Genomic DNA, 12,357 nt, shown 5'->3' with positions numbered 1-12,357 from the left:
TGCCAGAAATAGAAGTAACCTTACATTTGGCACATTAATAAGTTTATATTTCAAATTATTCATAACATTTTTTATTTATACCTACTAACAAAAGCTGTTTCAGTTTCAGATGAAACAGTTCAGTGAAACTGAAACGGCAACCACATTTAAGTATTTTTTAAAACATGTAATGCATACGCTACTATGATTTCCTTTTAATCACATAAATCATAAAATAAAGAATTTTATTAATCTTTCCAAAACTACAACATACACAAGCACAGATTTCTTAAAGCCAGATTTCTAAACAAAATGATAATTGCTATTTTCAATATTAATACAATTTATTACTCATTAGTGTAATAAATAATAAATTATATACAATTTAACATAAAATAGATGCTGTTAGTTAATTATAAAACCAAACACAAGAAAAAATAATTGTAAATTACAGTGATATCAATCTAATGAAACACACATACTTTTTACAATTGTAATAGTTGGAAAAAGTTTGAATAACACTGTAAAGACATAGGTTTCACAAAAAGTAATTTCACAACTTTACCATTTAAAGGACTTTATAATAATTTTATTTCATGGATAAAAATATTACACAAAAATGGTTATAAATGATCATGCTTGTTGAGTAAATTATAATAATGCAGAGAAAATTTATTCTAAAATTTTTCTTCCGCTATCACATATTTAAAAAGGATTAATTATGTTAATAAAATATAAAATTTTATTTTCAAAACAAACGTTTTTTAAAATTAAAAATTATTCTAAAGTGGCAAAAATACTGATATAATAATTAATGGAAAATATAAAATTAATAAGATCTAATAAACGTAGGACATACAGCAAAAAGGAAATCTTTGAAAAGTAATAATATCACAGGAAATACATGGTGACTAACTTTGATCAACATTATTTATATGTGTATGTGAAAGAGACAATGAACCTATCAAAATTTATACGCAATGAAAATATTAGTAAATCAAAATTTCTGTTAATTCACAAATTTTTATATGTAACCATTACTTCCTGTTTTAAGGAAGTATGCACCACCTAGTGAAATAAAAATGTTTAAATATTGAAAGAAAATGATCAACAGCAGTAAAAATTTGATTGCACTACCACTATGATATTTTACTCGTTAAAACGACATCTGGGTGGCTAACAGTTAATGTAATGAAGATGTTGAATAAGAAGTTCAATCATGGCTGAAACAGCAACCCTCCTCTAAACAACTTTTGCTGAATAAGTTTTTAACAGTCATTTGTGACTTGCTTACTGACACTCACATAATAGTAATTTAAACAGAATTAATCTTAACAGATATACTTTGTACTAAACTATTAAAAAAGTTATGTAATAAACACTTGGATTTAAAATATGTATAATGTGAAATTTATGTAATTTTACTTTTGAAAATTTTAATTTATTTTAAACAAACATGTAGGAATTACAGTACATTACACATAAAAGTATTGTTTTTTTCTGTTATTTAAGCATCGTAAAGTCTTTAATAATTTTTTATTAAAATAACGACCGATTGCCAATAAAAAATTATTGCAATAATGAATCATATGATGCATATGCAGTAGCTTTAACTGTTTCATTAGGAATTGAAGCTACTTGTCAGCAATCTGTTGTTGTTTGCCTTATTGTTATCTGTGATTAATTATGGCTGCAAAAATAAACAATCCTGCTGGTTGTTGAATCCCTAGTGTGATTCAATTTCTCAACACAAAAGATCATAATGCTTTCAAATCACTGTGAATTGTGTGAAATTCACATATGCATTGCATGTAAAAGGTAATATACTTTACTCCCTTGCTGTGTTTTTTAATGACCTACCATCCCTTTCTTTTGAAATATTTTGAAATACACCTCAAAAGATTACAACTTAAAGGTTTGTACAAAATGTTCTACATATGTCTGATGCAACTGTAATTTTTTTAACAGGCAACCAAAATTTCTAGTATTTAATATCTCTTAAAGAAGTTATGAACAGTGATATTGCACTACTGGGAAAAAAGTGAATATAGAGATTGTTTTTACAAGTAATTTATAATGATTTCTACAATTAATTTCAGGGCAAATTAAAATTAAAAATGGAAATATGGTATGAGTCTGATAGGTAAACTGTTCTCAGTCTGTTAAAACAGGTCTTACCAGTCAGAATTTTATATGCCCCAGACAAACATTAAATTTTATCAGAAAAAAAAACAGTAAATATTAATTTATGAATAAAGCGGATTTAAAAAACAAAAACAAACGATATGCTTACATTCACTAGTAGCACTCAGCAACAGATAAATAACAGATAACAAAATCATGCAAAAAGCACATTTAACAAGCCAAAAATTATTATACATCTGCATTATTACATCTATATAAAAGAGTGTAAAAATATAATATATGTGATTTATTAATAATAAAATATAATTTTATTAAACGCTAACAAATATTATTAATAAACAATATTACAGTACCTAAAAATAACTTAGCAGGTGAGGAAGACATGAGCCTTAGGAAACATGAATAAAGGAATTGCAATTAAAAGAAATGACAGCAAACAGTTGCTGCTATACAATGAAGTCTACTACTCATGTCTAACCTTGATTGTTATAATTACTATAAATACATAAAAATTATTGTGCTCCTGTGTATTTAATAAACATTACAATGTATCTAAGATTTGTTGCAAATTAAAAAGAAAGTCCAGCATAATACAAATAAATAATAAAAGATAAATGAAATATTCTGAAAAATTTCTTTGTACAAGTGTGTAAACATATTAAAAATGATTTAACGTTTTGTTTTTCTCTCAATCAGATGATCCAGCTGTTTAATAAAAAATTCCTCTTCTAAAAGCGAAGCTTTTGTAAAAGACATTGGCAAATGTGTTGGTATAGCTGTTCTATCTGTAAAAAAAATTAAAAAATTTCAATCTAATATAAATGTATTTACGCAACAAACTTATTAAAAGAAATCATTAAATGAAATTTTAACATAAAAGATCTGAAATATTGTTAATTTTTTTTTTTTTATTTTTACGTCAAAATCCAATTTATAGCATAGTTTTAAACCAATGGGTATTATTTACAAAAATGTGACGACTTTTTTTCAAGGATTCACTAATGAGAATGTTATCTTTGTTCACGTTAGCAACTGGCAACTTATTATAAATCTAATTCAAATGCAGAACTGAATTTTAGTGTTGAATTGAAAATTACAAAAGCAACTGGCAATACAGAAATTTTTATAACTTTTCACTCAGATTTATTTAATCCCTTAAATAATACATTTGCATTGTAAATTAAAGCGGAACAGTTGTAAAATAGTATTTTTACGCATCCATATTAATATTTTTGTACTTTGAACCTTAACATTTTGTTGTAGTTATAGTCCCATTAAAAGCACTATAATTATTTTATACTAGCTTTATATTGCATATCTGAGAGGTATTTGGAGGGATAGAGAAATGGGGTTCTACATAGTTAAAAAAAAAACCTGCATTATGGTGGGCTTTAAATTCCACAAATTTGCGAAAAATTAAAGAGTTTCTCGCAAAGTTGAGAATAATTTAAGAATTTCTCACAAATTTGCGAAAAATTTGTCTGCCATCTTGAATATAACTTAATTTATTTAAATAGTAAGGTGAACATATAACACATGATTGTGATTTAAAATTTGACAAGAGTAACAATGGTGAAACCTGTTTTTCTGTTAATGACTTGATTATCAAGTTATAAGTATTCAAAGTTACAATGACAGAAATATCATGTTAGCAATAAAACAAGGTAAAACGCACTGCATGAACAATTTTATTGCATTTTACATTCAATAAAATGTTTTTACACTATTTTTTTTTACACCATTTAAAATTTATTTTGCTTTATACCTTATGAATGATTATACATACAATTATAAAATTTAAATACTGAACAGATGAAATGTAAGATGCAAGTGCGATAGATGAAAATAATTACATTACACTAAAACAAAAATAATTGTAAAGGATTATAATTGTAAAAAAAATAAAAATCTGTAAAATTATAAAGGTTTTAATATAACCAATATTAAGTACAATAAAAAAAAAAAATTAGTACCTTGATAAAAAAGGCCACTGGTATTATTAATAGGTCGTTCAGCTAAAGCCAGCCACACAACAGTATCAGTACCTTGTTTAGGTGTTCTCAACCTATCTTTCATTTGATTATAAAATTCTGGCATCGATTCTTTCATGCCATCTGTATCTACCCAACCAGGATGCATTGAAGCTCAAAATATATTTGGATATTCTCTTGAATAAATTTCAGTAAGTACAACCTGCAATAAAAAATAAATAGTAGTAAACTCACAGTACGAATGAACTGTACTATACATCTTGCATCTTCACTACAAATCTAATAAGTCCCCTGAGAACAAGAAAAGGCAGAGATTCTCTTACCAATATATGGATGTGATATCTGTTATATTAGGTCATCTTACAAAAAACCTTTGTTGTCAGCAAGAAGGAGTATGTGCAGGGTTCACTTCACATTTTATTGCTTCACTGTTCAGATTGACTACCTATTAATATTCACTCAAAGATAAGCAGCTAATGACTATAATGTTTAGTTTTCTTTTTACATTATACAGTTACCATCATCAGTTTTTGATAACTACAATCTGCTTTACTCTCGAGTTGTCAATGGAATACTGGAATGAGATGGAAGTACCTTCATTGCGAGTATAAAGAGGGAGGGAGAAAAGTAAATATATATTTTTGAAATAAAATTAGTAAATATGATTGTGTTGAATTCTAGCAAATACAACTAACTACAACCTGTGAAAATGCTTGGTTTTCTGCACTTAAAATTTAAACAGTGCAAGTTGTACAAAGTAGGCTAGAAGGTCCTCAGATTGGCAAAGCTTTACATAATATTATGGACGTAACATGGACACATATTTTACATAAATATATCATAACGTATGCTTAATTTACATTATTTTTACAGTATAGAAAATAAGAAGCGCAAAATAATTTAATATAAAAATCTGTACTTATTATAACTTATCATTAATTTGTGAATATTACCATTACTGTAATTATGAAACTAAAAAGTAAGAAAATAAATAAAATAAACATAAAAGCCGATGTTAACTTACAGACTATGTTTTGAATTTTATTTAATAGAATTTTTTTTAAATAGTATACCAGCTCCAAAATATATGGCACCACGGTCAATATGTAGAATGGCTTGGAAGCCGTGAAAGCAGGTGTCATCTAGCTTCTTGACCCTTTATAAAAATCTGAAAATAAAAATGTTAATTATCACACTCAAGATACTCACTTAATATACTCCTGAGTTCTTAAAATAACTAAGTGGAGTTGTTGAAAATTAAATCCTTAATAAAATAAGATTTCTTGATGGATCATTTGTATTTTTAAACGATCAGTTATTTAAAAAGTAGGTGCAACTTTAGTCTTACTAATTAAAAATTATTATCATAAGGAATTAACATACCACAACCTTAATATCATCCCGCTACTTTACTTTAAGTGTATTCTAAGTTTTAGTCGATAAGACTGTTAAGACTGAATTAAATTTATAAAATTATCTGAAATATTTAAAATAAAAATAACCTGGACAGTTTTTGATGATTGAATATCATCATCATTATTACTTTGCACTTAAATTTTTTTAGAAGTCCAATAATCTGGCACAGTCAGGATTTCAGCAACACTGGATTACTAGACTGCATCTAGTAATAAAGTTAGTATTAAGAAAAATTATCCTAAATACAAACACGGTTTATTTATTATGAACGTAATTTAACAAAAAATTTTGATAAATGAAAATAATAATAAAAAAAATTAGGTTAAAACGCTATATTTCTTTCACAATGCTTACAATAAACAATACATTTTTGTTTATTATTTAATGTGGATTCCATAACATTTTTTTTATTTGCCATCAGTACTGATGATGCAACAGAACTTGAAGTTGATAATATATAATGCTTGAATTATATATTGACAAATACAATAAATGAATTAATTTTACTAAGTTAATGAATTGAATTACATTGTTTGAAGCCCATTTTGAGTAATGTTTGAATGACCATCGACTTTCTAATCTGTTTCTTTAAATTAGTCATTACAAAAAATATAAAGATTTGTTATTTTTGCAATGTTTAGTGATTACAGCGATTTTATGAACTTATTTAACGCATCCAGAACCAATCCTTAGTTATGTTATCTTCTTCATTATTACTTTCCATTTCTTTTGCAGAGTGAAAGTTTAACACATTTTTAATTATAACCTAATTGTTACGTCTTTGACAACAGGCTCATCTTTGTTAATACACAGCTGTATACAGCAGCTCAGACTCAGTGATAAATCACTAAAATTCATTAGACACCTCCTGAACATCCACTGTAGAGTCCAAATGTCACGTGTAATTTCCACAAGTGGTTTCCTAAAAGAAGCTTTAGGAGGGAAAAATTCAATAATGAGTCAAGCATTATGTGTGCAATTTGTTGCCGGGGCAGCCATCTTGTTTTTTGATGAGGGGATCATGAAGCTACCTATCTGATGGAGAAAATGTATTTCTGTTGAAGGAAACTATATAGAAAAATAAAGTAGTCTATTTGCAATTTTATTTAATATCAATAAAGATATGTAAACAAATTCCGGTTTATATTTGAGTGACCCTTGTAGATATATTTTACTGAACGTTTCAGAAAAAAAGTATGCAAGGTTCTTGCTTCAGTTAGGTGATAAATAAAAAGAAATTATGAATCGTGCGTAATATTACACGGATACTTCAACCATATATATTCTACTAACTACATAAGCGCCTAAAAACATATTCTCTTGTTTTTTCTCCATAAATTTCTTTTGTATTACTATAACTGTTTTTGATCCGTAAATTAGCAAATCGGTTTTAATGAATTCTAAAGAACATCAAATTTGATTATTTACTTTTAAATCTTTTAGAGACAAAATTACAGATTTTGCCAGGATAGTCAACATGAGCAACAGGGAATCTAAGGGTATTCTATTTTTACCCGTTTCTAACAATTAATTAAAATTTCCCCTAATTTCTTAAATCTTTTATACTCTATTTTATAACATTCAATATGATACCTTCAATCACAAAAAAAACTATGTTAATAATTGATAATTATGCTCCTAAAGATGTATTCATGTTTGTCAGTCTGCAGGCCATGTTGCATAAATGAATAAGTATGGCACAATCCCCAGTTATGCTTGTTTCCTTTAATATATCTATTAAACTATTTCCTTTAATGCATTTGCTACAATAAACAATATTCAAACATTCTTCATAAAACAACAGGAATAATATAGGATTTAAGTAAAAGTTTTTAGTTTCTAAGGTCATCATAAATTAAATCTACTTTTACTTCAAAAGTAGCTCGAGTGGTTATTGAGATTTTCAATTTTAGGTTAGTAATAATTGAATTTAATATAATTACAGGGTTATTTATCAATGTACAGATTTTATAGTTCAGAAAAAAAAACAGTAATGACGGTCATTTTTTGACTAATTATTTCTCAATGCAGCTTAACTGGCCAAAATTCATACAACAATTATAGATCTAAAATAAAGTTTAGCAAAAGTTTTAATATACAAAAAATAAAACTTACTTCACTAAGAATGACCGAATTATCACTTTCAGAATGTACGGTTAACCTCAATTCTGAAACTGCTCCAAGTTTTTGACTAACAACACCTTCTGCAATACCTCTTGAATCGAATTTACCTTAAAAAAAAAAAATTAACCGGTTTATAAAATAGATTAATGTGTAATAATTATATTTTCTTATTACCTCTTCAAAAACTAATACATTAATTCAGACTGAAAAAATTAAAAAGTTCTAAAATACTAAAATAATGTAATGTAAAATATTAAAAAAATGTATAAAATACAAATTCGATCAATTAGTATAATCTCACTGTTAAGAAGTCACATCAGATTCACAACTAAACTTATAGACTGTTGAAGTATTTTTTATATTCCTCATAAAGCATTTACTACAGAGATGCTTATGACTAAAAAATCTTGGAACGATTAGAAATCGGGGAGGAAATTATTTTATTTATTAACAACAAAATGATAAATAAATCTCTATAAAGGGCATTTTAATTAAAATGATTTCTAGATTCAACGGATAACCAATGATATATAGTGTAGTTTAATAAAAAAATCAGCTATTAGTTTTTGAGTATTTCTAGTTCACCTGAATCTATAGATGCAAAGAATTTAATGCAAATGGAATTTGCATTTGACAATGAACCCTTAGACTCTGGTAGTAGTAGTAACTACTGCTTGAATATAAGTTCTGAGCAGATGAAGTATAAACAGGCACGAAAGGACACAAATGTGTAACATATTACTTATGCTAGTACTAATTGCATTAAAAGAATTAGTCAATTTTTGAGAAATAGCAAACATATTAGTGCATTTCAGTCAACTAATAGTAATTACCGCTACAAATACAGCTTAAGTAAAACATTACTAACACAAACATGATCGGGTAATTCCGTAAAGAATTACTATAACTAGTTAGAGCTTAAATCGGAATGTCAAATCCATTTCAAGAGGCTTTAACAAGATAAATATTACTTAATCAATAAATTACTAAATATTATTAAAGATCTGCAAATTATAATAGTCGATTTCTTCAAATTAATCAAACCGTTATAAAAATTTAGTTACCCAAAAATAAAAACGAATTTTTGTTATCTTTAGAGAATCTAACTTACCTATTTTACAGCGCCCATTTCATGCCATTTTATTATTATTATCATTATCATCAATTCTGTAAAGCAGCCAACATCTTTTTTTTACTTGATGAACAGCAATTTGGTCTCATAAAAAAAAGATAAAAAATTGACTGTACAGCCTCCAATTATTTTAGTTCATAGAATATCATTAAACTCACACACGAGTAAGTTAGTTTCACGCAGTCACCATATGAACCTTTTTTTTCACGATTACAAATCATAAACTTGATAGAAAAATAACAGAGGCAGACACTAGCCAAAGTGAAATTCTTATTTATTATTCTCAAATAAAATCGAGAAAAAGTATATTATGTATTGTATTGCAACAAAAAAAAGTTAATTAATTTGTCGCTCTATATTATTTATCCAGTACTTCTTATAACAGCTCTGAGATAGAAGAGGTATAAAAAAAAGAAGGTCCTTCATTTGACATTACACATCTTAATTGTGAACAAATATTGATATCAGCTAAGTGCATATTAATAATATTGATATGCACTGATCTGCAGCAGTATATTCAACTCATAAGGACATGCGGTCAGCTTAAAATATTGTTTACTGATGCCCTTTTGCAGAGGGGAAGGGATCTCTACTTTAAACTTAAAATGACAGCCTCCACTCCAATCTGGAGCCTTTTCCAAGAAAACTCAATTTAAAATTGTTTGAGTGATTATAACAATTTATTTGCACATCTTCAATCACAGCAGTGACAGCAGTTTTGTGGCAAATATTTGAGTCTTATAATCTAGAGTTCTTAAGTTCAAGTCTCCTTCAAATTTTTTTGTAACTTTTATTCTTTTCTTACTCACACTAACGGAAAAGATTTCTTATTATATAGAATTTATAAGAATCTAGCAAAAAAAATAAGAACTTGATGTACCCGATCATCATTTTATTTTTTATTTGAGACTCAATTATCCTAAAATTTCTTATGAGAATAACAAATAAATTTATTTTAATTTTTCAGTATGCCTGTTACAATCCATAGTATGATAATTTAAAAGAATACTAGTAAAATATAAATATTTTCAGATTGTAACAGGAAAACTAAAAATATAAATAAATTTATTTACTTTAATTTTTTTCAAATTTTGTAACAAAATCTGTAAGGTTAATAATTGTTGCATTCAAATAAAATAATAATCAGTAAACGAGAAATTCACATATTTTTTCAGATTCTTATAAATACCACAGTAAAATTCCAATTATCCGGACTGATCTTTGCAAGGCAAAATCTAGGTAATTAGAAATCTGGATAACTGAAAAATTAAAAAAAGGGTTAATCATACATTCTGGGCATATCACTCTGCATAACGGCATAATACTTAAAGAAACAAAAATGTAAAAAAATAAAAGTATTTCAGTAAAATTAAAAAGATACTTCAGAACTCAAAATCATATACGAATTGAAAAAAGTAAATTAAAAGACCCACTAAAAACAAAGGTAGATAGAAATACATTTGTTGCTGAAAACTTTATTTGAACAGTATTTTAGATTTTTATAATAGTCTATTAATTTATTTTAGATTGCCTAGTGCAGATGTAAGTGGTCCAAATAGTCAGACATCTGGAAAATCGGCATTCGGATAATCATCATCCTACTATATATATAAAAAAAATCATCTGCATCGGTGTATATGTAAGAAAAGGTAAATGTTAAAACGATAACATGGAGACTCAAACTCAAGCCCTCTACATTATGAGACTAGAATGCTCACCACTCGACTGCTGATACCGCTATAATTGTAAATATTCAAATAAGTTACTTGAACCTCACAAAAATCTTTAAATGGAATTTACTCAGAACGGGGCTGACTTGGAAGTTGCCTTTGGATTTAAAGTAAGGATCCCTCTCCTTCTACCATCCTGCAAAAGCGCATCAATAAACTCTGTAGTAAGCCGACTGCCTGCCCTTGTCAGTGAAGAAGAAAGGAGCTATGATGCCAGGAAAGTAAGTGTTTTAACACTTCAGTCCTCACTTTTTACATAAGCTGAACACAGAATTCTTGCTATTTTATGTTGTTAGGAGTGACAATATTTTTCAAGCAATATCCCAGAAATCTTTCACCAGAATGAAAATATTGTTCATACTGCACCGCCTAGAAGATAAGATGTTAATAATTACCTTTTTTATTTTATTTTTAATTACAGTTCTCTCTACAAATCAGATCCTTCAAATTTTAAATACAAACATATTTAAATCAAAAAAGAAGAAAGTATATAAAAACATACCAATTATCACATAACCGTCACTTGTCATGTTCTCTGAAGCTTCAGATAGCGGAACAATTTTTGGTAGAACCTCTAAAACCTATCAGATAGATGCTCAGCATTTCCACTTCTAAATAAATAACCTAAACAGAAAAAATATCATAAGTTAAATTTATACTAATTCTTTCTTCATAATTTTTTATAAATCTGCATAATAATCGGTGACTTTAACTTAAACCTACTTTCCAATCTAAAATAGCATTACCTTCTGGTAAAAACAATCGTTTAAATTTTGTACAAATGTGAATGCTGGTGTTTTTGTGATTTTGAGTCAACCTTCTTAGAACCCATCTCAAAAACATCCTGTGGTATTTCAGTTTATAACTGAATAAGTACAGATATGCCCGCTATAAATTTCAGCAATTTACCAAATTTCAATGCATCTGTTCTTGCAAATACGATTATTAATGTAATTCTGCAAAACAGCAGTTGAAATTTCCACCAGTCTTCTACTGTCATGGAAATCTGTGACACTTGTTCAGCTCTATTTAAACTGTTTGATTTTTACCGTACTATTTTAACATCCGTGAGTGAATTTCAACCGGTTTTACATCTTCAAAAAATAAAAATCTTATAACAGTACATGTTTCAAGAGGAGAGAAACAAAACATATGAATTACTGTGACTGGTTTCTCAAAAACATTGTCGATGGACAGATAGACCAGATGCTGTATTTCATATTAGATGAGGCACGGCATTAATGGTCATGCTATTTCACACAACACTGGCTACTGGATGACTGAAAATCTTCAATAGGTATTTGAGGTCCACTTCACGATGAGAAAATTGGTGTACGGTATACCATTTCTGGTAATAATAGACCGAGCCCAATATATTTTGACCAGACTGTCAATTCAGAGGCGCACTGTATAATTATCAAAGAATTCTACTCTTAGTTAACAGGTCATGAAAAATAGTGTGGCTTCTTTCAACAAGACAAAGCAACATCTTGCATATAAAACAATATTGCACATTGAAATGGCTTTTACAAATAATGAACAGTCAGCAGAAGGCGGTAGCTTCTGCATTCCCCAGATTTATCTAGCGAGTTCTTTGGGGCTATTTGAAGGATAGAGTTTACGAATCAAATCCCCGATTGATGAGATTGAAATGCAAGTAACCGTATAGCTCAGGCAAAGCAACGATAGAGATATTAAATATATAAGCTGTAATGCAGATAGATTCTAGCACCTTGGTACAATACTGTGTATCAAATGATCAAGAAGAATTTGACATACAGTAATGCGGCGGTTATCAAAAGGGTGCATTTAAGGACCACCAGAAGACATGAGGAATCCA

At 27.9% G+C, this 12,357-nt stretch overlaps 1 protein-coding gene across 6 annotated transcripts in view; it reads right to left on the bottom strand.

Moving 5' to 3' along the window:
• Positions 1–609: 609 nt before the first annotated feature.
• The window catches only part of LOC142320435 (alpha-1,3-mannosyl-glycoprotein 4-beta-N-acetylglucosaminyltransferase B-like), a 60,145-nt gene continuing 48,397 nt past the window's right edge, over positions 610–12,357 (bottom strand). For 3 of the 6 annotated variants that reach the window (XM_075358193.1, XM_075358196.1, XM_075358194.1), the window contains 2 exons: positions 11,020–11,141; positions 7,647–7,762 (listed from right to left, as the gene is read on the bottom strand). In XM_075358193.1, coding sequence (XP_075214308.1) covers positions 11,061–11,141 — 81 coding nt within the window. In that variant the 3' untranslated portion in view covers positions 7,647–7,762; positions 11,020–11,060. Of the gene's footprint in view, positions 2,910–4,097; positions 4,318–5,008; positions 5,284–7,646; positions 7,763–11,019; positions 11,142–12,357 lie in introns of those variants that run through there. The other 3 variants (XR_012755389.1, XR_012755388.1, XM_075358197.1) reach the window with 3 other exon arrangements.

The sequence above is a fragment of the Lycorma delicatula genome, chromosome 2, assembly GCF_047948215.1.
Source record: "Lycorma delicatula isolate Av1 chromosome 2, ASM4794821v1, whole genome shotgun sequence".
NCBI lineage: Eukaryota > Metazoa > Arthropoda > Insecta > Hemiptera > Fulgoridae > Lycorma > Lycorma delicatula.
This window is presented reverse-complemented; position numbering and strand designations above follow the sequence as displayed.